This window comes from Cyprinodon variegatus, unplaced genomic scaffold (genome assembly GCF_000732505.1).
Source record: "Cyprinodon variegatus isolate N-32 unplaced genomic scaffold, C_variegatus-1.0 Scaffold273, whole genome shotgun sequence".
Lineage (NCBI taxonomy): Eukaryota > Metazoa > Chordata > Actinopteri > Cyprinodontiformes > Cyprinodontidae > Cyprinodon > Cyprinodon variegatus.
In genome coordinates this window covers 326,638-353,940 of record NW_015150726.1, presented here as the reverse complement: position 1 = coordinate 353,940, position 27,303 = coordinate 326,638, and the positions used below count along the sequence as shown (strand labels likewise).

Here is a 27,303-nt window from a genome sequence, read left to right as displayed (position 1 = left end):
TGCACACATTCACCAAAGCGGAATTTAGACATGTTGATTAACCCAACAGTAATGCTTTAAACTGTGGGAGGAAGCTGGAGTACCAGGAGAGAACCCCTGCATGCATGGGGAGAACAGGCAAACTCCATGCAGAAAGCTGGAGATCGAACCTCACTGCTGCTGCAAAGTAACAGTGCTACAAACTGCGAACAATATTGTATTATCTACTAAAACTGTAATTTATTATTTTCAATGTTCCTTACATTAAATTTGTTTGTGTTTTTTCTTTTGATATTCATATGATAAAACTCTCTTTTTAGCTGCTTCTTACTTATGTTGTGAGGAATTCAGAACTATTATTTTGAAAGGAGTGATAGATACTATACTAGCTGCACACTGATCTGTTAATACTCCTGTTTCAGAGCAGGTTTGGGTAAGGAGGAGAGACCAATAATTCAACCATGGTTTTAAAAATATCACTTTATTTACAGAAATATTTCAAAATAAAGCATTGATCATGATGTAATTGCTCTCCATATACAAATGATCTTTTGTTTTAGAGCAGCAAACCAGCTGGTACGTTGCATCACCCAGCCAACAAATACACTTTTAAAGGTTTCCCTGGATTAAAATATAAAGTGAAACACCATGAATGTTTATTAATTAGCCGGTAGGGAGATATATTCTAACAAACTGCATTCATGTAATCAATCAAATCAGAACCAGCCATTAGAATGACTTCTAGCTGGGTCATTCAGCAGCTGACTGCAATGGACTGCATGAGTCCGTGAGGATAACGCCTCTTTTAACTCGTATTTGAAACAATCACCACTTAATCCTCATAGCAAACTAACAACATGTTTGCAGTTGGTTACTGACCAATATAAAAGCCTCCTGTGGCTGTAAAGCGAATTACTGAGGGATGAAAACACAGCATGTGGCTAACAATATAGCCTCAAACAGAACTTTGACGGCTATTTAATCTTTAGTCTCACTAGCAGTAGAGCTGTAGAGATAATAACACACACTGCTGCTACAGCATAAAAAAATGAACCCAAAAGTCATTGATTTGATTTACAGATGATCGTTTAAAAGAGTAATAGATTTTCTCTACATAGAGTGAGTTGCAAAAGTATCCTTAACCATTTTGCAATGAAATGACCTTGGATTCTATTTTCACCTCAATTAAAATCTAATTCCAGCACAAAAACCGTCCAGAACCAATTTCCTCAAATTAAAGGACCATTGACTTCCTGCAACCAGTGTCATCAGTAGCTATGGGTACATAGTAGTGTTGCGCCGATACCATTTTTTGGCCCCAATACCGATACTTGATACCTGGCTGTAGAGTATCGGCAAATACCATACCGATACCATCTGTTTGAAATTGATGTGTGTATATATGAAGAACTACATACTACTTGGATGTAAAATAATCGCCATCATGGCTTTGTCAAGCTGCTGCCTTCCTTTGTGAAGCAGGAAAAAGACTAATAGAAAGTGAATCCAGTAGAACTTTTTATTGCCTACCTGGTATGGGTGACAATAGTTGAATAAACTTTTGGCTCTCAAAATGGTATCGGTGCCCTATTTGTTGGTACTTGCCAATACAGATACCACCATTTCATTGCTGGATCGCGCCCCTCCTGATACTGGTATCGGTGCAACACTAGTACATACATGGAAGTAATTTTGGAGGAGGACGGGGGGACATGCCCCCTGCACTTTTTCAAATGCCCGTTTTGTTGTCCAAAAACAATGTTACGCTACAGTACACAGGCAATTGTGGAGGACCTGGATTATGTGTAAAACCGCAGCTCAAGCTGAAGCCCACTTCCCTGAGTTTAGACCGCCCAAAGCTTAATTTACAAACATCTGATGCGCCATTAAATCAGGGTGAAATGGATAGTCAAACACGCTGAAGTTAGTTATATTTAAAAATACTTGCATTCCCCCACCTCTGAAGTCAAAATGTTGTCCATGGTTACATGCACCTAGGTAATTGGATAAATGGCCAACTGGAGTAAACATAAGTCATGTAAACATGCAAGAAGAATATTCTGATGGGATTCATGTGGATCCAGCTGAGAGGGTTGGTTCAGGTGGTTTATATCCATATAAAGGCCTGTCAGGATCAAGTTATTATAAATGAGGCTGGCCGATCTGGGTGTGCAGGTTCAGCAATGGCTAAATACTATAAAATATTCCAACTGGCATGTTCACATGACATATTTTTAGTCCATTTTATTCCAAACCGTCAAAAATTGGATTATTTGTTTGTTGTGTTAGCCTCAATACATTTCAGTTTGTGATGTTTCAGGGTCAGTTTGGCATAAATAAAAGAAACACAGCATTTAGCCTATCTGCTTTTTCCTTTAAAACGGATTGCAATAAACCCCCAGCACAGTTACAGCTATATGAGGAATTCAAAATGTTCAGTAAAGATTTAAGAACACATTTAAGAACTATTCAGACATGCCACCAATGATGAGCCGCTTTATTCTGATGAACAATAAATGAATGAAAAGAAAATTTGATCTATAAAGGTGCACAGGCCATGGGATATAGTGCCCTTAACTATTATAGACATTTCATAGAAAGTGATTATGCTTTTGCGTACACATGCATGTATATTTGTTTTATTATTTCATAATGATAAATGTGTACTATGTGTTCTGCTGATCAGAGATTATAGTATTATACAAAAACTCAATAAAATAAAAATGAATTGCATAGAAGCTGTTGGTTCAGAAACAATACAAAAAAAAAAAGAAGGGATGTGTTTTTATCCTTCTTAGAAATAATACTCACAGTTGACATTCATATCCATAATGCATGCATACGTTTAGTGGGAAATTAGGCTTTGCCGATGACTTTAAACTCTTCAGCGAATGATCATCAATTGACAAAAACTGAACTTTTTTTTAAAATTAGCATTATGCACTAACTCAATGACTAATTCGATGTAATGGACAATTCACCAATTTACCTGCGAGAAGAAGAGGTTCAGTTACACACAGGTTTGCTACGTAGAGGAAACAAGAATCGCTTGCATAACAAGTAAAATATATGTGGTTGCCATTTGGATGGAATTAAAAACCTAAAGATGAAGAAAAAAATGAAAAACTTTCAAGAATGGCTGTTTTAAACAACTTTCAAGCCCTTGACATTTTTATTTTCAGATTAAAACTGTTGCAGAACTGGAGAGCTCCTTCAGTGACAGACTGCTGCATCTTAAATGCACCAGGGAGCGTTATCACAGATCCTTCCTCCCAGCAGCTGGAAGACTTTATAACCATCACTGTTCCCAACAACCTCAATAAGTTGTTACATGCATGCTGATGTTTCTGACAGTTTCTGTCTTAGTTAAATAACATGCTGCTGTCATTTAATTATTTTTTTGAACATCTCTGATTTTGATGCTATTTTTCACATATCCATTGCTGTTAAATGTCCACTGCTGTTAAAGGGAATATTCTATTCTATTCTATTCTAAACACTTTTAATGACTTTACTGTCCTTTATCTCTGTATCATGAAGGACAGCCAACCCTGAGGATCAGATTTCAGAACCATTATTAAATGCATCGTTTTTCATGATCACTAAAGAAAAGATTTCGGGCGTATGTGAACTTTTGCCCAGCGCTGGAACAACGCAGCCGCAGCAGAAAGTAAAGCTGCAGAAGGAGGAACATCCGTCAACTTGACTAAAATTGCAGGATAGAAATGTGCCTTGTGGTAAACCACAGGCCACAATTAGAATGAAAATGGACAATAATCCACTGCACAGACTGAGGATCTACTATTAAAAGCCATCAGGAGTGTAATATTAAACCTTTAAGGTTGGTTACACTCACTGCCTCGGTGAATTAAGACCTATGTCTTCAGTTATCACGGCCCGGCCCCCAGTGACACAGCTCTGCTGCCGACCTGCAGCCACTCACTCCCTGCTGCTGACGAACGAGGACCTGCAGAGGATATTACAACCTTATCTAATCTGTCAAAGCTACAACCTGCTGCCGCTGGTATTAATAAACTACATCAGGTATCTGAACAAATTTGCAAACTGCACAGCATGGATGTTATGAATGATCCCAAAGGGATATTTGGGCTCCGGTTTCCCATCTGCCTAACATCTTTTGGCCTTGTGATGATTATCTGAATTTTATCATGGGTAAAGGATGAGCAGAGGATAAATCTTTCTCAGTTAAGAGGCTGAGACTTTAAGTACTTGATGACTTAATGATCCTTTGGGGAAAACTTCACAAACATGACCTGTAGGGATAGGATGAAGCTGAAAACTGATCTACCGGTATTACTTTCATTATTGGATGCTTTGAGGGGATTTCTCTCCTCTGCACCGGTCTTAAAATACACCAACCTGTTTTGTTTTTATTTTTCTGTCTGATTCATCAGCTTAAATCATTAAAGGTTTAGTGGACGACCTTCTTTCAGCTTCTAGTTATCTACCGTTTTTTTTTTTCCTCACATGCTAATCTTTGTGACGTGCTCGCCTAACGCCAAGGTGCGGCAGCGCCAACGCTCTCCCTTTGAAAATCCCTGAAAGCTGCAAGAAGTAGCCTGAGCTGTCTTGTAAGGATAAAGAAGAGGAGGAAGATTTCAGAAGAAGGAAGACGGTAGAAGATCATAAAGTATCTTGCAGGTGAAGTCTGGGACGAGATCTCTGAAGGTCTTTGGAAAAGAAATCTAACCCATTTCTATCATTGCTGGGTCTGAGCATCACATCAGCTTTGGCCCACAGCATAAATCAAATTGCATAAAACATTGATTCCCTCATCATGGGACACCTTTAATCCGCCTAAGGAGCAGGCAGCATCTTTAGTTGCATGTTTATCTAAACAAAATAAACCCAAAGTAGTTTCCGATCATGTGAGCAGTATTCAAAGCAGTCTCGGGTTGTCCGGCTGGACTCAAAACATGATCACTGAGAGCAGCAATTCATTTAACTGCAGACAAAGTCAACGCGTCTTAAAGAAACAATGTCTCAGGGGACGGACTGCAGAGCGGCAATAATTACAGGCTTGTAGCCCCATGGCAAGAAGACGGCAGAGGAGGATTAGGATCAATGAACAAACATGACAAACATTACATTTTCCAATTATTGATACACTCCAGAAACATCTACCCTGTAGTCAGAAGAAACACTTTGACTAAAGAAAGAAAAAAAAACTTTATTCCAAACAAATCTGTTCTCCTTTTACAAAGAAAATGCGCCGGAAATACCTTTCAAAACTCTACAAGAACCCCAGATTGGGAGACAAACGCCAAACAACAGGCTGAGATGGATCTGAATGATGTCTGATTTGCTGCCTCCGCAGTGAAAAGAAGGAAACAGCTGTGGAAGCTGAAGATTAGATTTCTGTCAGGCCTGTTCTCATGTGCAGCCCGGCTCTGCTGCAGCCTCCATGGCTCACCTCTGCACAGCAAAAAAAAATAAAAAACAAAAACGCACTGAACACCAGGCCTGTCCAGATGATCTACTGATTGTTTCCACACACCCCTTGTGAACCGTAAAACGTGTACCGTGAGGCTTGACAGCACCGGCCGAGCTGGCAGTTTGGTTTCCTGGATAATTTATCCATGTGACATATGGTCCAAAGGCAGCGATTAAGCCTTGGTGAAGAATCGCTAAGAGGTTTAGAGAAAAAAAGACTCATTCACTGCAGGAATGATGATATGGAGTGAATTTAAACACACACTGGATCTCTGTATAGGTGCTGATAAAGCTTGTAGTGTTTGTAGTGAGCAGGCTGTGCTAATATGCTCTCATCCTCTGTTTACCATTTGACACCTATTATCCAGCCGGTAAATCTGGGCTTCCATCTACTTGCAGAGCCTCCTAAAAGTATTCATATTAACCTGTAGGGATTTTTTTTTATTTTGTGGAAGATTAAAAAAAAGAGAAAGCAAAACAAAGCATTATATATGGAGTGATTTTTGTTCCATTATTGTTGGAAACAAAGGATCCTTTTCGTAAATGGAAATTTTTATATATAAAAAAAAAGTATTTATAAATTTGCTGTTTTCTCAGATACAATTTTTTTCAGATTTTTTTTTTTGTTGAAAGTTTTACATTTAAATTTTTCATACAATTTTATGTTTTTCAGACTGAGCTTTACAAATTCATCTCAAATTACATTTTTACACTTTTTCACTTCTGGGGGGCGGGTTTTTCCTCTCGGGTGAGGAGCCAAGAAGCCATTTAAATATTCTGCAGGGACATTAGCAACATTTTCATTGATCAAGAACATTGGTTTGAAGAAACATGTGACCTGTAAACCGCAATTTGAAAAGAATGTAGTTCATATAACTTAATCTGAGAAAAATACATAAAAAATAAATACAACTGAAAAATAATTGTGTTAAGGTTTTTAAAAGTCTAATTTCTAAATGTATAAAACATCCAAGAAGTTGACGCTTTTCTTTGTTCTTTTATGCAGAAAAATAGAATTCAAAACAAAGACATTTTTGTGTCAACTCAAAACACTGCCCTATGGGTAAAGCATGGTGATGGCAGCCTTATGCTGCGGGGAAGCCTATTAAATTGACCTAAATTACAAAAGCATCACTTCCAACTAAACTCACCAACCCTACGGTGAATAATAAAAATAGAAATGATCTCTACTGCCCCTCTGTTTGCCATGTGACATGCAGCGCTCCAACTTTTGCACTCGATGTGCGTTATTTTGGTCCAGAGATTTTAGATAAAGACATGCTGCTACTCTCAACCTTGCAGCTCTTTCTGATGCTGCTAGAACTAAGCAATAATAGACCTTGTGAGGCTTAATAGAACCTCCTGGCTGCCTGTTACTAGAAGCATGAGGCCTTTTACACAGAAATAAGGGAGCAAATTAGTGAAGTCTTAATCCTAAACCTTCAACCATCTGGTCTAGGGTGCATCTTTAAAATAAAGGAACCAAACCAAATAACAATGAGTTTGTGAAAGGCAAATGCTTGCAAATATTCCTTACCAGTGTGACTCTATGGCTGATTAAACCAAAAAGCACTCCTTCTTTCTGGAGACCTGTAAAACAAGCCATTTGTGTATGCAAAGCCACAAGCAGCACACCAAAGAGTGCAGGGATTTTTAAAGAGACAATCCTACCTAGAAGTCAAACACAAGTACAACACATTTCCTTCAGTCTCATCCATTAAACTGAGTTGTAACAGAGAAGCACCCTGGGAGCAGCAGAGAATTGCTCCTGCATTACCTGAACATGCTACCCAGAAACAGAAACAGCAGCTTTATTTCTCTTGCATATAGATCTAAGGTAGACCTTCATTGGAGAACAATTTTCCGCCCCCCCTGGGGTACACAGCGCATATAAAATAGACCAGGTTTTGGATTTCACTGCAATTCAGACTCTCTGCTGTCAGCTTGGTGCAGCCTTCACATCACTGACCTCCTGGTTGCTCAGGTGGAAGAGTTTGGAGCAAAGCTCTAAGTGGGGTCTTTAAATGACCTGTTAGGATAAACTTATTTTTCTTTTTTTTTAAACCAGAAGAACCCTTATTTACAATGTAAAAGATGCTTCGAATAATCAATGGCCGCCCAGAGTTGCCTTCCATCATAAGTGGAAGAGGCCTGAGTTTTTTTTTTACAACATATCTGCCATTTGGTGCACAATGCATGCACACTGTATGAAAAAATGCATCCTGCAGAGTTGAGAAAATTTGAACTATTATGTAGTTGTCAATCAAAGTAGATTTGAATTTAAGTTGCTGCTGAGTAAATTATTACTGCGGCTGCAGAGAACTACAACACCTCTGGTTTAATGATGCACAAACAATGAGAGGTCCTACGGCCCAGAGTCCTGCAGGGGTCTGATTTTCAGAACTGTATCCGCCCGCATCCATAGAGTTCAGAACCAAGACCGGACCTGTTACCAGCAATTATCCCCATTGTAAACCCGGCCGTAAATAATAAAGTGCGACCACGACCCATGATCACATGATCAGCCATATATAATAAGAAAGAACATTGCCTCATGCTCACATCCATTGAGCGCCTGTAAATAAATACTGTTATCTGGATATTCTTCAATATGAGAAATATAATGAGGAATATAAATAAGTTTCATTCATGCTGTAACTCTATGATACCCGACTTATGTTTATTTTTACCCGCACCCGTGAAATAATATGGGTTTTTTCTACCTGTAGATGTACATTTTATACAGGTACCTGAACCTGTGCAGGACTCTACTACAGCACCAACTTTCTCCTACTTTTCACATGAGCAGCATTCAAACGCTCATGTTGAGTCTCTACTCCATGGGTTGGTCTAGCTGTGGATGGACATCCTACTTCTGAATCCAGAGATAATAAACTAAGCTGTAGGCAGGCATGGACTGGTAATCTGTGATAGCGGGCAACTGCCCGGTGGGCCGGTCCTAATTTCAGCGTGTGAGGGCCGGCCCTCCTTAAACCATACCGGCCCCAACAATTATTCTCCCTCTACCTGTGACAGTAAATAACTCAAGGAGCTGAAGAAGTAATACAATGATAACTACCTAGACGATGCATGCAGGATATATAGCCCTTCCTTGTCATGGACATCCCTGTGACGGTTGGCATATGGTGTAACTTTCTATTTCTTCAAACTGTAAAATCCTTGCAACAAACTAAAACGCTCTCTTTAAACCAAACAATGATGTTCCTCTTATATTTGGCGAATTTATGTTTGAATATTTTTCAAAAACATGTTGTGGTGCATGATGGTTAACGGTTAACGTTTCCTGTCTTACATGCATTGTTGACGAGCACATTGACCTAGCCTCACATTGAATGTTTACACACCGCTGAGCTTTCATGGATTCATTCTAGACGACATGTCTGATTTTCTCCCGACCATCGTGGGCAAATTGCTTAGTGCGCAAACAAGGATTCTTCTTCTTCCTCTCAGATGTAAACACAGAAGCATGGCGGGGGTACGAGTCAAATGGAGTTCTTTCTGTTAAATTGAAAGACCATAGTAGCCACGTTTGCTCAGCCAGGACTTCGTCACATTTTCTTTTTTGGGCTTTCCGTACAAAATTGCACAAATTGCCAAGGCAGTGGGTTTCACTCTAGTGAGCTTCATATTCCTCTTGTATTTGTTTGGCTTCTGGATAGACGAGTCAGAGCAGCTCCATCTCACTGCGGAGCTGATTCCGACGTGGTTTTTTAGTCGTACAGTGTGAGCAGATAGATCGCATGAGAGCGTCGTGCTGCACATACATCGTGAGCTGTGAACTCACACTGTCGAAACCCTGCGGTTTCGTCATACAGTGACTACAGACTCAGCTGTACCTGCATGCACAGTGTATGCCTGGCTTTAGTGGGCCGGTGTAGATGGAAAAATGCAGAAAACCATTCCCAGTCTGAGCCTGGCTGTAGGGAGCAGAGAGAGGGGGCCCAGGTCGCCCAGGTCAGCTTTAATGAATGGAGCGCCTCTACAGGCACACATCATTCTCCTAACTTTGATCCTTAGAAAAACATCTCATCTCATCAAACATCCATCAAGGACACTGCAGCGACCTTAATTATACCAGATGAGCAGAAAGTTTCCCTCTTTGATAAATAATGCACCATAGCTGCAGACCTGCTGTCCACCGGTGGATATTCTCCCACTCCTCCCACAGCAGTGGACCAAACCTGCAGCCACCGCGGCCCCACTCGTGAATGGGCGCACAATCCAGACACACACAGGTCGAGTACATGAAGCGTTTCAAACTTACGTGAAAACGAAAAATAAAGTGGTGGCTCCCACCAGGAGCGTGGCAGCGGTGGACACCGGGATGTATTTGGTGGCTTTAAATCTCTTTCCAGCGCTGTGGGGCATTCTGTATTCTCCACATTCCTCTGTTATTTATTCCGGTCGGAGGCGCGGATGTAGAAAAGGAGCGTCCTGCGTGGAGTGGGTGGCTATGCGGGCCGTTTTCCGTGGCTCTGAGTGGGAAAAACGCGCTCCTTCTCTGCTGTGGGTGAAGCCGCATCGGTCCACGACGTTCATAGGCAGGAATCCACGGAGAAATCCCACCCTTCCAATCCTGCCCACTGTGAGGTCACAGAACCGCTCGGAAAGGTGGAGCTTCGCTCTAAAAGCATCAGAAAATGATGAGAGAGAAGAACCGTGATTTTCACTGATAAATTGCCTCCCACCGGCAATTAGTATTGCTATTTAATCTACTGGAGGGTTTATAATATGTTCATTCACACCAAACTCCACAAAGACTTTAGGACATTCGTTATTTCTTAGTTATTTTTCAGTTTGCATAAACTTTTAAAGGCCAATCAGCGTTTGCGCTGAGTTCCGTCTGTTAAATGTCTTATTTATAGTGGGTACGCTCCATTTGTAATCTGGCGAGACGACCGGTACCCCAGGTGGAGCGATCAGCTGGGCAGGAATCAGGATAACTGGGATGTATTTGATTTCATTGATTTACACTGAACATGTCGTAGTTTTTACTGTGGTGATGCAAAATGAAAATAAATCGTAATAAATAAATGAAATAAAAATAACATATAAAAAAAATAAAAACAATAAGAAATAATTGCATTTTTTGTTTTATTTATTCTTTTTCTTCAGAACATATTTGAATTTCACTTACAAAACAGGCATTTATAGGATAAATGTATTGATTTGTGTTCGTTTTTTATATCATAAACTATTAAAGCTCATTGTTCAACACAACCGAGTTAAGATTCTTTATGTATGCCATTAATTAATTACATAATTTTAAGACATTCTTTTTTTTTTTTTACTTACTGTTAACCTTCCTTGTTCCTTTGTTCAGGGATAATTACACACAAGATATGCTTTGGTAAAAATAAAAAAATAAAAATTTGTATTTTCCAAAAATGAGCTCAGACATATCTCTATTGAATGCTTTCCTATTGTTGAGAACACAAGATAACTATATTACACTAATATTTATATTTCTAGATAGTTAGAGAGATGTCTTTTAGTGCATTACATATACGTATAGGGCCCAAATACATTAATGTATAAAAAAAATAATGAATAGCAGCCAATTCCAATGCCAAAATCTATATATCATGCAACCGTAGAAGTACAATTTCAATTCCATCCATCCAGGAAAATATGGATATGCTTCATTTTAAACATAGCATAGCATATTTTTTTCTTGTAAAGTTGGAGATATATTTTATTTTATGTTGCATATCCCAGTAAATTGTTTTCCCCTTTAAATCTCAGCTCTCCCTACTTCTCCCTGTGCTGTTTTAAAAGATTTACGAACCTTTTTACTAACATAAGGATGCCAGAAAATAAAAATTTCAAAATACGTAGAAGCTCTGGAGTGTGATTTTTTTAACCTGTAACTGGGAGTCATGGTCCTCTGAGAAGTCAAGCTTTTTTAACTAGTAAAGAAGAACAAATTATGTTTTCTCAATTTTCCTGCATTATAATACTAACTGGTATAAACTTAAATTTATTGCCATTTTTTAGCTGAAAGAGGTCTGTATGTCAAACAAACTCTGGATGTGCTCTCTTCATCCTCTGACATGGGAGTTGGCTCGGAGCTCGTCTGGCCGCTCACACTGAGCCTGGTTCTGCTGGAGGTTTCTTCCTGTTATAAGGGAGTTTTTCCTCTCCACTGTCGCTACAAGCATGCTTAGTGTGAGGGATTGTATTCAAGTCAATGAGCAGACACAATCAGCTGGTTTTCCTTAGACAGAAAACTTTGAATCAATTTGACTGGAAGATCTGGTGAACTGTAAAGTGCCTTCAGATGACATGTGTTATGAATTGGTGCTATAGAAATAAACTGAACTTAATTTTTAAACAACCCATTTCCTAAGTTTTACTATTAGCTGAACCCAACCCCTGTTATCTTTGTCTAAAGTAAATAAGCGGAAAGAGGGGAAAAAAGTAGAAATTATTGGTGGGGACATGTCCACACCAGTCCTTCACAAAGTTACTCCTGTGAGAGAGTGTTTATTATTTAGTGATTTAATCTGAAAGTCTCAACTGTCGCCTTGGTTCAATTTACAGCCCAAACAGAATCCATTGGTTTTGCACATTTCTATTAGTAACCTAAATTTTGAGCATATTCTACAGCTAGAAAAATGCATTTGCTGATCCCTCACCATACAAAACAAAAGTGCAATAAAAATCCCAAAAACAACACAAACTCCCTGAAATTCAACCTTTGTTTCCCGGCCATGCAGAAATATGAAGATTAAAGGTTCTGAACTAAGGTGATAAGAGATAAAAATAAATAATTGACGGTTATTGAACATTTACGTTTCAGACAATAATAATTTCAGATATGACAGGTTGCTTTTGACCTTTGACCTTGTTCCCTAGGTAGAAACACACCTCCTGAGAAAATAACTCCTCCTACTCCGTTTCATCACCTCTACCCGGTTTGTCAGCAAACCTTAATTTAATGTGTCGTATCAAGTGATTGTGATGTGATAATAATAATTTTTATTTAGAGGAAACAGTAGAATAAAACTTCTTTAAAGTTAAGGCCCTGTCATTATTCTCTGTCAAGTTGCTCTAACATCTGATATTTGCATTAGAGCGCCCTCTAGTGGAAAAGCGCAAAGTCTCCAGAAAAATAGCGGAAACAAACCTGAATTGACCCACACGGGCCACCGTACTGTTTGTAGGCACCTCTCTTTATTAGCTTCTCTTCACATTCGCATACTTTTTCAAATCAGATAACCTTGTGTTTTATATCAGTGAGACAGCGAATGCTTTGATTGACACCGCTGGAGTTTATGCGAACACCTAAACGCCTCTTAGCTGTAGAAACGCGGAGCATAAATAGCGTCGTGTCCTATTTAGAGCTCAGCTAATTAGCGCATCTCTTTCGGCCTGATCGGCTCCGCAGGATGTCGTACAGGAGAACTTTGAAACTTATTTGCGGCTTCGCCGGGGGATCTGCTGCGCTCGTGTTCGCGGCTGCGGCCGCCGATTCCCGCGGCTACTTCGGGGAGAACCGTGGGAGCGGAGCGAGCCGGTGGTCCGGTTTGGCCGTCCTTTACGCAGCGCAGCCAGGCTGGAGCCCTGGCAGCCACACGCCAACCCCGACCGGACCAGGCTGGGACTCCAACTGGGACAAGTAGGTTCATTTACACATTATCGAACATTTTTCAGCAATGGCGTACATATCCATAGGCAGCAATATGGCAAGCCTTTTTAACATAAATTCGGTTTCGGTTTCGTCTGACATCCATAATTACGTTCCAGATGTCTTAAAATACATTTTGACTAGACAAAACCACATTTTGACTTTCAAGAATCGTAATTTAAGATATCTGTATTTACATTATGATTAGGAAGAATAATAATTCAAGATATCTTAAATTACATTTTTTCCTAGTTAAAATTCCTTTCAAGATAGCTCAAATTACGACACCGGATTTGTCACTGAAAGCATCACACGCTGATTTAACTTTTCCTCCTTTGGATTAAACTGACAGTAAGCAATTTTTTTAGGAATGATCCTCCTGGAAGCCCATTAAAAAGCATTTTGACTAGTCAGAATGTCAATTTAAGATATCTTTAATGGAAAAGCTGAATAGTTCAAGATATCTTTAAATTTGTTTTGTCTAGTCATTATTTGCTTTTAAGATATCTATAATTGAGTTTTCACTAGTCAAAACTGCATATCTCCTTTCCTAAAATACATTTAAGATATCATGAATAATGGTGGCATTTGAGATATCTTTAATTAGAAAAATAACTAGTCAAAACTAAAATCAAGATATCTTGAAATTACTTTATCACTAGTCGTAACTGAATCGTAGATATCTGAAATGTGTATTTCAGTTAGTCTGTAATTCATTGTAGATATCTTAAATTGACGTCTCCATACAAGTTAATGGTAAATCTGCCGTCATTTCGACTAGTCAAAATATAATTAGAGATATCTTAAATCGCTAAGACGTCTAGTCATAAAACAATTTGAGATATCTTGAACGTAAAGGTGGTACAACCGAATTTATGTTAAAACGGCTTGCCATAGCCAGAAGTTGCTTATCACTGACACCTGGTTGGCCCCCTACACAATTTTAGACCAGGACGTCTCTTTGTAGACGTAAAGGTGCGAAAAAAAATCCTTTTAAACCCACCTGAACTTTGACTGACTGACTGCAGCGGACTGTATTTATACCCCAACGCATGGCAGATTTCTACATGACGGTGAGCCGGCAATATACAGTGGTACTTTCAATTATTATGTTAATAGTAATTAAATAGTATAGTATAGTTCATTAGACGGTTGGTAAAAAAATACACTCTTATAATATGTTTCAAACCGCAATAAAGATCTTAACAGAGCAATGTATTTGGGTATTTTATTTTTTATGCTACAGCTTGGAATTATGGGTAATCCAGAGCGTAGATAAGCTTAGATAAGCATCTCCCTGAAGTTATTTTTTGGAACTATTTTTCCAGGTGTGATGTGTGATCAAATACTACTTAATTGCATAATTGTATCTTCTAGGCTGATGTATGGAACTGTATGGGGCCCAGCCAGATAATGTTGCTCATGGGCCGGTTGTTGTGTGGTTACGCCACTGTCTTTCAGTATAATGTGTGAAATGTGACTGGATTTCAGCTAAAGTCTAATGGCTGCTCTGGTGATTTGGGAATTTGGCCCCTAAAGAGCCCTCGGAGGACTGAAAATGAAATTGAGACTGATATATAAATCAGTAAACTTTATATACTTCATTCTCTTTTTATAGTAATACTGGGTAAAGATGACACAGTTTCAATCTAGCAAAGCTTTTACACAAAGATATCAGATTAGGATCACTTAACATGAGCTAATAGGCTTTATTCAAATTTGCATAAAACATTCAAACATTTGAGTATAAATTCCAATTTTACATGTTTGTTAATCTCTTTTTTAATTAAGTAGAATAACCCTGTGATTATAATAGATTGATATTAGATTATCAGTCAGGGTCTTTGTTGGGGTTGCCAGCCAGCATTCAGCTGCTTTACAATAGTTTGCTGTTTAACATAATGAAAATAAATAAAATAAATTGAACTTTATTGATCTCACAATGGAGAACTGCATTTAACCCATCCCCTTGGGGAGCAGTGGGCGGCCATTGTGCAGCGACACGGGGAGCAATCAGGGGTTAAGGGTCTTGCTCAGAGACTCAGAGTGGCAGTCTGTGGGAGTGGGTTTCAAACTCACAACCTCAGGATTCCAAGCTCTATGCCCTAACCATTAGGCAGCAACCCCAGAGTTACTCATAAGACGGCGTTATTGATCCCAAGTAGGGGGATTTTCCTTGTCTCAGCAGAAACGTCTGAAATATCTATCAGGCATTTGGTCAGTTTGACCTTTTCAGTCGATAAACACTGATTTCCTGCTATACCGGATCAGAGACGTTACGACACTGGGTCAGTTTGGACCATACCACTAGAACCTCAACCCTGGCGAAATGATTCAGGAATGAGGTTAGTGTGGCTGTTAATCCTGTGGACGGATTGTCGACGACACATAAGTCAATTTAAAGGCCAGCAGTTTAAGCCGAGTCTAGTCTAAGGATTTGTCGGGTCGCATCAGGAGATTTTCCTTGAAGTGCATTTCAATCGTTCTTAGGTCAACTATGTTGTTTTTTTCTTTTGCCCTTTAAGTTGAGCTTTAACTAATCTTAAAATCATGGTTTTACCAGGAGAGACCCATCTGTGCTGTCCAACGGAAGGAGGAAGAAGGAGAGCGTGACTGAAGACCCCAGCTCAGAGCAGGACAACAGCAAGCCCAAAGCAACGCGCCACATACTGCTCATCAGGCATTCCCAGTACAACCTGAGCGGAAACGGCGACACGGAGCGGATCCTCACACCTTTAGGTCTGAACCCAACCCGCTGCTTCGATTGAAGACCGCTTTTCCACTCAGATGTTTTCACATGCGTCTCCTCTGTTCGTTCGTCAGGCCGGGAGCAGGCGGAGTTAACGGGTCAGAGGCTAGCGGCGTTGGGTTTGAAATACGACGTTCTTATCCACTCCAGCATGACCAGGGCTACTGAGACCGCACATATCATCAGCAAACACATCCCAGGTAGTTAAGAGGATGAAACCTTGAAATACACACGACTGTGTTTGGGTTTTTCACCCCCAAAGCGTTTCTCCAACGTAGGTGTGGAGCTGGTGAGCTGTGACCTGCTGAGAGAGGGGGCCCCTATAGAACCGGTTCCACCAGTCACCCACTGGAAGCCCGACGCTGTGGTGAGTGAACCAGCTCTGATTCCAGCCATTGATCAGTCTTTTTTTCTGCCTGTTCATCCTTGTTGAGCTCCCTGTTTGTGAGCAGCTATCATGTAGATCAATACATTGGTGCACCGCTGCAGGAATGAGGTAACGTCCAAAGGGTTAATGATGAGGAGTCTGGGTGTTTCAACGCCTCCATGCGTAAAAAAAAAAACTATCTGAACCAGCGTTTTTCTGTATTCGAGGGAACAAGCTACGCAATCTGCTGGGTAAAAGCATTCCCCCAGCATAATGCTGCCACCACTGTGTTTACCAGTCTCATTTTCCCTGATTAAAGCTCGTTTAGGTGGACCACCGTATCTTGGGGCTCCATCCACAACCTATGGCTAAGAATATAGTTTAATAATCTGAAGGTGGTTCTTAATCCAGGACCTCAGGGCCCACTGTCCTTCATATTTTAGATGTGTGTCTACTCAAGCACGTCCGAATCAAATGATTGCATTTCCTCTTTGACGGCCCTCAAATGCTGCAAAAGCCCGTTAATTACCTTTTAATTCAGGTCAGGTGTGTGGAGGGAGGGAAATACCTAAAACATGAAGGACAGCGGGCCCCGAGGTCCAGGATTAAGAAACCCTGGTTTAGACTTCTTTAAGTCTTTGTCACTGGTGTGTATTTTATCATTATTTTCTTTTTTTTGGTTCTGCTGCATGTAAATGAAAACTAATTTAAAAATCAATGGACCTTATTGACCACAATCTGCTGGTTAGCGCTGGACTGTTTATTTATATAAAACCAGTGAAATGCATAGGGGGGTGGGCTTCGTTAGCGCAGTGGTTAGCACACATAAGCCATGTACGGAGGCTTTAGTCCTCGATGTGGCCGACGCAGGTTCGAATCCTTTGCCATACGTCTCTCTCCCTCTCTCGTCCCCCCTTCCTTTCAGCCCACTGTCCAAAAAACAGCCACTAGTGCCGTAAAAACCTCAAAAAAAGAAATGTATACAGAGTTTTAGGTTGTAAAGTCGGGCATACACGGCGAAATATTTTCAATCGTTACACGGAGCTACAGCTCACACTGTACGACCAAACCACAGGGTTCAAAAGCTCACAGCTCACGATGCATATTCTCACAGTGTGTGGCCGAATGTTCTGATTCGATCTACCTGCTCACAATGTACGTCTAAAAACCAAATCGGACTAATCTCTGCAGTGAGACGGTGCTACTCGAACTCGTCTATCGGGAAGCCAAACGAGTAGAAGAGGAATATGAAGCTCACTAGAGTGAGCTTGGTAATTTCTGCAATTTTGTGCTGAAAGCCCTAAAAAGAAAAGGCGAAATGGCTGAGCAAACTTAGCTACTACGGAAGAAGAAGAACCCTTGCGTGGCATGCTGTAGGGGTGGGTATAAAGTCACGATTCCATTCGAATGACGATTCACATGCCACGTTGCGATTCTATAACGCTGCATCATGATACTTGAAATATTGCGATGCATCGCGATCCATTGCAATATTTGCACTGAACATCGTTAGAAAGAAATCCAGCCATTACCAGTGGCTGACTGGCTGTGTGTGATCTGGATAGTGTCTTCAATTGATACATAACTGAAAGCAACGATTATTTTGCACACCCTTAGCGTGCCCACTGAGCGATTTTCCCACGATCACCTTACTGCCTCACTTACTTCCAGACTGAATTTCAACCATCTTTGATTCCTGATAGTGATGTGGTCGTGAGATGCTGATCACCCTTCTTTACCCCCCTGTGCATTACACGACGAGCAATCATTCTGAAAGTCGGCCTGATCGAAAGAAATTGTTGCGCGACTGGAGAGTCGGCCAGAAAAGGGCAAAAAATTTGAGCGGTCGTCAACATTGTTTAGCTTTCTGGATATAAAACCTTATTACCATAAAAGCCCAGCTGTAATTGGTTCCTCTTTGAAATGAATCCCTTCATACATTCCTGGCAGCGCACAGCAGCACCATGTATTGATTTAGCCCCGAATGAGGGCTTCAGTCTGCACCTTATGTGTCAAAGGTAGCTCTCAACCTCTCTACCGTCCTCCAGCAGTACCACGAAGACGGAGCTCGCATTGAGGCAGCCTTCCGCCGCTACATCCACCGGGCTGACCCCAAGCAGAAAGAGGACAGCTATGAGATCATCGTGTGTCATGCCAATGTCATCCGTTATTTTGTCTGCAGGTTTGTGGTGGCGGCGGCTCAACTCAAACCACTGTTTGGTTTTGCTGCTTTTTTTTTTTGTTTCTTTTGCTGCTTTTTGCTTTTTTTTGTCAATTTCATACATTTGTCTCATGCTTTCAAAGGTTTAATCATTATAAAAACAAAAAAATCTAATTTGAATCAGATTATTTTAGAATCAAAATAAACGGAGAGCTTTTACTAACCTGTGCTGAGGGAAGAAGACTAATACTCAAAGTTGGATAGTTTAAAGATTGGTCCTTTAGATATTCACCTGAACTTTAAGACCATATAAAGGCAATTTGCCAATTTTCTCAAACTCTTGCGTCTTTTTAATGATTGCACTGAGTTCGCACCAGAACTGAATTTGGGTTCCAATATTCCTGTTTCAGGATTTTTTGGGTGTGCCTACAGTGTGGCTGCCTGCAGAGGTCTGCCCCCTGCTGGTCCAGCAGTATAAAAAAGAACATGCTGTAAATATACTTTGTCGCTGTATTAGGGTCTTTTCAGACCCCTCCAGGGACTTAAAAAAAAAAAAAAAAAAAAAACAAGCATGTTTTTCCTGTCTTGCTGGAGACTTTCCTCTAAAACACAGGGACTCAGACGCAGCAGCTGCAGCATGTGTCTGCAATTCAGTGAGCGACTCTCCTCTTGTTTCTCCGTTCGACATGAGTCACAGATCCCTCCTGAATTAAAATGTAAATATTATATTTAACACATTTTCCTGTTAAAACTTTTGCAGTGAAATAGAACAGGGTGGGGCCGTGGTTTCAGCAGCTATATCAGTCATCCCCTCCAGAATTTAGAGCAGAGAAAACCTAATTTTCTATGCTTTAGTTTTTAATCATTCAAATTCAGATGAGTGATTAATAAAACATTTTTGTGTGGCGTGACAAACTCAGAACACATCTACTGTAAAAATCAGAAATTAGATTTTTTACAGATGTTAATGAGAGAATCCTGCATGTTTTCTATCAGTTTACGTCAGGAGAAATCAGCTTTCTGGCATCAATCTGGTTCATATGTTTTTCTTCCATATCCCAGTCGAATGAGACCCGTTGATCAGCCCTCAGACGTTTACTTCAAACAATAATAACACTGATAAACGTTATATTGTGAATTAACGTATCTAAAAGCTGCAGCTGTACATTTCCCTTCTTAATCAGCCGTCTCTCTTCCCAATCAGGGCGCTGCAGTTCCCCCCTGAGGGCTGGCTGCGTATGGGCTTACACAACGGCAGCATCACCTGGCTCACCATCCGGCCCAGTGGCAGGGTGGCCCTCAGGACTCTGGGAGACGCAGGATTTATGCCTCCAGACAAACTAACACGGACCTAAAGGCTCAGAGTAAAGCAGATTTTTTTTTAATGAAAATTTGGGTTTCAGGGTTAAAACTTTTTTTTTTTCCTCAAGTGTCTTGAAAAATCAACTTTTTATGAATTATTTTCTAAATCAAGCATCAAATGCCATCGCCAAGAGTATTAACAGCTGCATTGCAACTTCTGCTGAATGTAATTCATGAATTTTACACAAGTGACTCATTTTTGAACCAAAATAAAGAAAATAAGGTCTATTTATCTGGCTAGCTGCCCATGCATTTCATGTTAGCTTTAGCTATTTTGATAAAGGTGAGACATGTTTAATGTATTGTGGTAAATAAATTATTTCAAGCAGCTCGGTTTTGTCTCGTTTTCCTGGCCAGAAACGAAATATCCATCCATCGCCTTCCACTTTGACTGCCGTGTCCCACTATCGGACTCCTATCGGGCCAATAAAGCCTGAAAGGAGTCCTTCAGCTTGACAGCTACCCGCACTGCTGTTGTCCACGAGGGTTGCCGCCATGACACGCACCAACTAACTACTACAACAATAGAGGCACGGATTTCCTTGCCAGAAATGAAATATTCCCCGGAAAACAAAGTCCCATCACACAACAGCAGGAAGGGTGGGAGTGAAGATTTATTGATTAGATAAAAGCAAATTAAGTTTATACATACAGAAAAAAGAAATCACCATGAAAAAAAACTTCAAAAAAGTACAAGAAGCATGTTGAAATCTTTTAGGTGCGTTTTTTTGCAAAGTTCCACATTCATTAAGATTCAGAGACCAGAATAAGAGCACGAGAGTGACGATACAATCTTCTCAGTGACGTGGATTGTGCTCTTTGATAACGGCTAGAAAAATACATTCAGAACACGTTGCTCTCAGCTAGGCTGAGGTGTCAATTCAGAAGTTAAAGATATTTTTTTCCTTTCCTCATCCAAATAAACTGACTCAGCTGGTTCTGAAAAACAGTCACGCAAGTCCACTGTAAGCAGAAGACTCTTGGAAAACAAATTGGCTAAGTGCACAATATGGCGGCCACTAACTTCCGGTCACAGAATGTGATGCATGGGACTTCCTGTTGCTTCACGGTCCTGCCAGTCAACCTGGAATGCTGTCAGAGAAAGCTATCAAGCAGAGAGAAAATTGATTTGTTCGGTGTATACAAAAAGAGATTGGCCTATCAATGGGTTGGAGGATCATCACTACACTGTTGTGCACGGAAATGTACTTGTTCTTCACAGTACAATTCATGTATCTTATGCTACGTTTACACCAAACCGATTTCAGCAGCAGCAAAGATTCTGCTGCTTCATTTTTGATGCTCATGAAGCGCATCCTGTCAAGTTGTACAAGTGTGTCATATGCTTGTGCTCCTGCTGTGTTCAATGGCAGAGAGTGGCTTTGCTATATTTGCTGTGATAAGGCGGTAAAAAATAGTTTTAATATATTTTTATGCAAGAAAGTCTANAAAAAATACACTCTTATAATATGTTTCAAACCGCAATAAAGATCTTAACAGAGCAATGTATTTGGGTATTTTATTTTTTATGCTACAGCTTGGAATTATGGGTAATCCAGAGCGTAGATAAGCGTAGATAAGCATCTCCCTGAAGTTATTTTTTGGAACTATTTTTCCAGGTGTGATGTGTGATCAAATACTACTTAATTGCATAATTGTATCTTCTAGGCTGATGTATGGAACTGTATGGGGCCCAGCCAGATAATGTTGCTCATGGGCCGGTTGTTGTGTGGTTACGCCACTGTCTTTCAGTATAATGTGTGAAATGTGACTGGATTTCAGCTAAAGTCTAATGGCTGCTCTGGTGATTTGGGAATTTGGCCCCTAAAGAGCCCTCGGAGGACTGAAAGTGAAATTGAGACTGATATATAAATCAGTAAACTTTATATACTTCTTTCTCTTTACTTTACTGGGTAAAGATGACACAGTTTCAATCTAGCAAAGCTTTTACACAAAGATATCAGATTAGGATCACTTAACATGAGCTAATAGGCTTTATTCAAATTTGCATAAAACATTCAAACATTTGAGTATAAATTCCAATTTTACATGTTTGTTAATCTCTTTTTTAATTAAGTAGAATAACCCTGTGATTATAATAGATTGATATTAGATTATCAGTCAGGGTCTTTGTTGGGGTTGCCAGCCAGCATTCAGCTGCTTTACAATAGTTTGCTGTTTAACATAATGAAAATAAATAAAATAAATTGAACTTTATTGATCACACAATGGAGAACTGCATTTAACCCATCCCCTTGGGGAGCAGTGGGCGGCCATTGTGCAGCGACACGGGGAGCAATCAGGGGTTAAGGGTCTTGCTCAGAGACTCAGAGTGGCAGTCTGTGGGAGTGGGTTTCAAACTCACAACCTCAGGATTCCAAGCTCTATGCCCCAACCATTAGGCAGCAACCCCAGAGTTACTCATAAGACGGCGTTATTGATCCCAAGTAGGGGGATTTTCCTTGTCTCAGCAGAAACGTCTGAAATATCTATCAGGCATTTGGTCAGTTTGACCTTTTCAGTCGATAAACACTGATTTCCTGCTATACCGGATCAGAGACGTTACGACACTGGGTCAGTTTGGACCATACCACTAGAACCTCAACCCTGGCGAAATGATTCAGGAATGAGGTTAGTGTGGCTGTTAATCCTGTGGACGGATTGTCGACGACACATAAGTCAATTTAAAGGCCAGCAGTTTAAGCCGAGTCTAGTCTAAGGATTTGTCGGGTCGCATCAGGAGATTTTCCTTGAAGTGCATTTCAATCGTTCTTAGGTCAACTATGTTGTTTTTTTCTTTTGCCCTTTAAGTTGAGCTTTAACTAATCTTAAAATCATGGTTTTACCAGGAGAGACCCATCTGTGCTGTCCAACGGAAGGAGGAAGAAGGAGAGCGTGACTGAAGACCCCAGCTCAGAGCAGGACAACAGCAAGCCCAAAGCAACGCGCCACATACTGCTCATCAGGCATTCCCAGTACAACCTGAGCGGAAACGGCGACACGGAGCGGATCCTCACACCTTTAGGTCTGAACCCAACCCGCTGCTTTGATTGAAGACCGCTTTTCCACTCAGATGTTTTCACATGCGTCTCCTCTGTTCGTTCGTCAGGCCGGGAGCAGGCGGAGTTAACGGGTCAGAGGCTAGCGGCGTTGGGTTTGAAATACGACGTTCTGATCCACTCCAGCATGACCAGGGCTACTGAGACCGCACATATCATCAGCAAACACATCCCAGGTAGTTAAGAGGATGAAACCTTGAAATACACACGACTGTGTTTGGGTTTTTCACCCCCAAAGCGTTTCTCCAACGTAGGTGTGGAGCTGGTGAGCTGTGACCTGCTGAGAGAGGGGGCCCCTATAGAACCGGTTCCACCAGTCACCCACTGGAAGCCCGACGCTGTGGTGAGTGAACCAGCTCTGATTCCAGCCATTGATCAGTCTTTTTTTCTGCCTGTTCATCCTTGTTGAGCTCCCTGTTTGTGAGCAGCTATCATGTAGATCAATACATTGGTGCACCGCTGCAGGAATGAGGTAACGTCCAAAGGGTTAATGATGAGGAGTCTGGGTGTTTCAACGCCTCCATGCGTAAAAAAAAAAACTATCTGAACCAGCGTTTTTCTGTATTCGAGGGAACAAGCTACGCAATCTGCTGGGTAAAAGCATTCCCCCAGCATAATGCTGCCACCACCGTGTTTACCAGCCTCATTTTCCCTGATTAAAGCTCGTTTAGGTGGATCACCGTATCTTGGGGCTCCATCCACAACCTATGGCTAAGAATATAGTTTAATAATCTGAAGGTGGTTCTTAATCCAGGACCTCAGGGCCCACTGTCCTTCATATTTTAGATGTGTGTCTACTCAAGCACGTCCGAATCAAATGATTGCATTTCCTCTTTGACGGCCCTCAAATGCTGCAAAAGCCCGTTAATTACCTTTTAATTCAGGTCAGGTGTGTGGAGGGAGGGAAATACCTAAAACATGAAGGACAGCGGGCCCCGAGGTCCAGGATTAAGAAACCCTGGTTTAGACTTCTTTAAGTCTTTGTCACTGGTGTGTATTTTATCATTATTTTCTTTTTTTTGGTTCTGCTGCATGTAAATGAAAACTAATTTAAAAATCAATGGACCTTATTGACCACAGTTATCTGCTGGTTAGCGCTGGACTGTTTATTTATATAAAACCAGTGAAATGCATAGGGGGGTGGGCTTCGTTAGCGCAGTGGTTAGCACACATAAGCCATGTACGGAGGCTTTAGTCCTCGATGTGGCCGACGCAGGTTCGAATCCTTTGCCATACGTCTCTCTCCCTCTCTCGTCCTTTCAGCCCACTGTCCAAAAAACAGGCACTAGTGCCGTTAAAAACCTCAAAAAAAGAAATGTATACAGAGTTTTAGGTTGTAAAGTCGGGCATACACGGCGAAATATTTTCAATTGTTACACGGAGCTACAGCTCACACTGTACGACCAAACCACAGGGTTCAAAAGCTCACAGCTCACGATGCATATTCTCACAGTGTGCGGCCGAACGTTCTGATTCGATCTACCTGCTCACAATGTACGTCTAAAAACCAAATCGGACTAATCTCTGCAGTGAGACGGTGCTACTCGAACTCGTCTATCGGGAAGCCAAACGAGTAGAAGAGGAATATGAAGCTCACTAGAGTGAGCTTGGTAATTTCTGCAATTTTGTGCTGAAAGCCCTAAAAAGAAAAGGCGAAATGGCTGAGCAAACTTAGCTACTACGGAAGAAGAAGAACCCTTGCGTGGCATGCTGTAGGGGTGGGTATAAAGTCACGATTCCATTCGAATGACGATTCACATGCCACGTTGCGATTCTATAACGCTGCATCATGATACTTGAAATATTGCGATGCATCGCGATCCATTGCAATATTTGCACTGAACATCGTTAGAAAGAAATCCAGCCATTACCAGTGGCTGACTGGCTGTGTGTGATCTGGATAGTGTCTTCAATTGATACATAACTGAAAGCAACGATTATTTTGCACACCCTTAGCGTGCCCACTGAGCGATTTTCCCACGATCACCTTACTGCCTTACTTACTTCCAGACTGAATTTCAACCATCTTTGATTCCTGATAGTGATGTGGTCGTGAGATGCTGATCACCCTTCTTTACCCCCTGTGCATTACACGACGAGCAATCATTCTGAAAGTCGGCCTGATCGAAAAAAATTGTTGCGCGACTGGAGAGTCGGCCAGAAAAGGGCAAAAAATTTGAGCGGTCGTCAACATTGTTTAGCTTTCTGGATATAAAACCTTATTACCATAAAAGCCCAGCTGTAATTGGTTCCTCTTTGAAATGAATCCCTTCATACATTCCTGGCAGCGCACAGCAGCACCATGTATCGATTTAGCCCCGAATGAGGGCTTCAGTCTGCACCTTATGTGTCAAAGGTAGCTCTCAACCTCTCTACCGTCCTCCAGCAGTACCACGAAGACGGAGCTCGCATTGAGGCAGCCTTCCGCCGCTACATCCACCGGGCTGACCCCAAGCAGAAAGAGGACAGCTATGAGATCATCGTGTGTCATGCCAATGTCATCCGTTATTTTGTCTGCAGGTTTGTGGTGGCGGCGGCTCAACTCAAACCACTGTTTGGTTTTGCTGCTTTTTTTTTTTTGTTTCTTTTGCTGCTTTTTGCTTTTTTTTGTCAATTTCATACATTTGTCTCATGCTTTCAAAGGTTTAATCATTATAAAAACAAAAAAATCTAATTTGAATCAGATTATTTTAGAATCAAAATAAACGGAGAGCTTTTACTAACCTGTGCTGAGGGAAGAAGACTAATACTCAAAGTTGGATAGTTTAAAGATTGGTCCTTTAGATATTCACCTGAACTTTAAGACCATATAAAGGCAATTTGCCAATTTTCTCAAACTCTTGCGTCTTTTTAATGATTGCACTGAGTTCGCACCAGAACTGAATTTGGGTTCCAATATTCCTGTTTCAGGATTTTTTGGGTGTGCCTACAGTGTGGCTGCCTGCAGAGGTCTGCCCCCTGCTGGTCCAGCAGTATAAAAAAGAACATGCTGTAAATATACTTTGTCGCTGTATTAGGGTCTTTTCAGACCCCTCCAGGGACTTAAAAAAAAAAAAAAAAAAAAAACAAGCATGTTTTTCCTGTCTTGCTGGAGACTTTCCTCTAAAACACAGGGACTCAGACGCAGCAGCTGCAGCATGTGTCTGCAATTCAGTGAGCGACTCTCCTCTTGTTTCTCCGTTCGACATGAGTCACAGATCCCTCCTGAATTAAAATGTAAATATTATATTTAACACATTTTCCTGTTAAAACTTTTGCAGTGAAATAGAACAGGGTGGGGCCGTGGTTTCAGCAGCTATATCAGTCATCCCCTCCAGAATTTAGAGCAGAGGAAACCTAATTTTCTATGCTTTAGTTTTTAATCATTCAAATTCAGATGAGTGATTAATAAAACATTTTTGTGTGGCGTGACAAACTCAGAACACATCTACTGTAAAAATCAGAAATTAGATTTTTTACAGATGTTAATGAGAGAATCCTGCATGTTTTCTATCAGTTTACGTCAGGAGAAATCAGCTTTCTGGCATCAATCTGGTTCATATGTTTTTCTTCCATATCCCAGTCGAATGAGACCCGTTGATCAGCCCTCAGACGTTTACTTCAAACAATAATAACACTGATAAACGTTATATTGTGAATTAACGTATCTAAAAGCTGCAGCTGTACATTTCCCTTCTTAATCAGCCGTCTCTCTTCCCAATCAGGGCGCTGCAGTTCCCCCCTGAGGGCTGGCTGCGTATGGGCTTACACAACGGCAGCATCACCTGGCTCACCATCCGGCCCAGTGGCAGGGTGGCCCTCAGGACTCTGGGAGACGCAGGATTTATGCCTCCAGACAAACTAACACGGACCTAAAGGCTCAGAGTAAAGCAGATTTTTTTTTAATGAAAATTTGGGTTTCAGGGTTAAAACTTTTTTTTTTTCCTCAAGTGTCTTGAAAAATCAACTTTTTATGAATTATTTTCTAAATCAAGCATCAAATGCCATCGCCAAGAGTATTAACAGCTGCATTGCAACTTCTGCTGAATGTAATTCATGAATTTTACACAAGTGACTCATTTTTGAACCAAAATAAAGAAAATAAGGTCTATTTATCTGGCTAGCTGCCCATGCATTTCATGTTAGCTTTAGCTATTTTGATAAAGGTGAGACATGTTTAATGTATTGTGGTAAATAAATTATTTCAAGCAGCTCGGTTTTGTCTCGTTTTCCTGGCCCCTAAACGAAATATCCATCCATCGCCTTCCACTTTGACTGCCGTGTCCCACTATCAGACTCCTATCGGGCCAATAAAGCCCGAAAGGAGTCCTTCAGCTTGACAGCTACCCGCACTGCTGTTGTCCACAAGGGTTGCCGCCATGACACGCACCAACTAGCTACTACAACAATAGAGGCACGGATTTCCTTGCCAGAAATGAAATATTCCCCGGAAAACAAAGTCCCATCACACAACAGCAGGAAGGGTGGGAGTGAAGATTTATTGATTAGATAAAAGCAAATTAAGTTTATACATACAGAAAA

At 40.9% G+C, this 27,303-nt stretch overlaps 3 protein-coding genes across 7 annotated transcripts in view; 2 read left to right on the top strand and 1 right to left on the bottom strand.

The window, feature by feature from the left end:
* zdhhc8 (zinc finger, DHHC-type containing 8) overlaps positions 1-10,016 on the bottom strand; it is a 93,669-nt gene extending 83,653 nt beyond the window's left edge. For 2 of the 4 annotated variants that reach the window (XM_015383044.1, XM_015383047.1), the window contains exon 1: positions 9,719-10,015. In XM_015383044.1, coding sequence (XP_015238530.1) covers positions 9,719-9,822 — 104 coding nt within the window. In that variant the 5' untranslated portion in view covers positions 9,823-10,015. Of the gene's footprint in view, positions 1-9,718 lie in introns of all 4 variants that reach the window. The other 2 variants (XM_015383046.1, XM_015383045.1) reach the window with 2 other exon arrangements.
* Positions 10,017-12,602: 2,586 nt separating this feature from the next.
* Positions 12,603-20,046, top strand: LOC107089933 (serine/threonine-protein phosphatase PGAM5, mitochondrial-like). Of its 2 annotated transcripts, none has more exons than XM_015383000.1 (6): positions 12,603-13,075; positions 15,648-15,823; positions 15,908-16,033; positions 16,112-16,200; positions 18,252-18,382; positions 19,566-20,046. In XM_015383000.1, the coding sequence occupies exons 1-6, from the start codon at positions 12,846-12,848 to the stop codon at positions 19,714-19,716; spliced, it is 903 nt and encodes a 300-aa protein (XP_015238486.1). In that variant the 5' UTR covers positions 12,603-12,845; the 3' UTR covers positions 19,717-20,046. The 2 variants fall into 2 exon arrangements, with proteins under 2 accessions (XP_015238486.1, XP_015238485.1); XM_015382999.1 differs by having other exon boundaries at positions 18,249-18,382.
* Positions 20,047-22,334: 2,288 nt separating this feature from the next.
* On the top strand, positions 22,335-26,967 carry LOC107089938 (serine/threonine-protein phosphatase PGAM5, mitochondrial-like). Its single transcript, XM_015383004.1, has 6 exons — positions 22,335-22,354; positions 22,573-22,748; positions 22,833-22,958; positions 23,037-23,125; positions 25,169-25,302; positions 26,487-26,967. Exons 1-6 carry the CDS (start codon positions 22,350-22,352, stop codon positions 26,635-26,637), a joined length of 681 nt encoding a protein of 226 aa, XP_015238490.1. The 5' UTR covers positions 22,335-22,349; the 3' UTR covers positions 26,638-26,967.
* The last annotated feature ends 336 nt before the right edge of the window (positions 26,968-27,303 follow it).

Excerpts from the sequence above, each read along its gene's own strand:
- LOC107089938 (XM_015383004.1), top strand. Across the intron at positions 23,126-25,168 it reads ACTGGAAGCCCGACGCTGTG|CAGTACCACGAAGACGGAGC; the intron begins GTGAGTGAACCA and ends ACCGTCCTCCAG. Across the intron at positions 25,303-26,486 it reads ATCCGTTATTTTGTCTGCAG|GGCGCTGCAGTTCCCCCCTG; the intron begins GTTTGTGGTGGC and ends CTTCCCAATCAG.
- LOC107089933 (XM_015382999.1), top strand. The coding sequence starts at position 12,846 with ATGTCGTACAGGAGAACTTTGAAACTTATTTGCGGCTTCGCCGGGGGA. Across the intron at positions 13,076-15,647 it reads TGGGACTCCAACTGGGACAA|GAGAGACCCATCTGTGCTGT; the intron begins GTAGGTTCATTT and ends TGGTTTTACCAG. Across the intron at positions 15,824-15,907 it reads GCGGATCCTCACACCTTTAG|GCCGGGAGCAGGCGGAGTTA; the intron begins GTCTGAACCCAA and ends TTCGTTCGTCAG.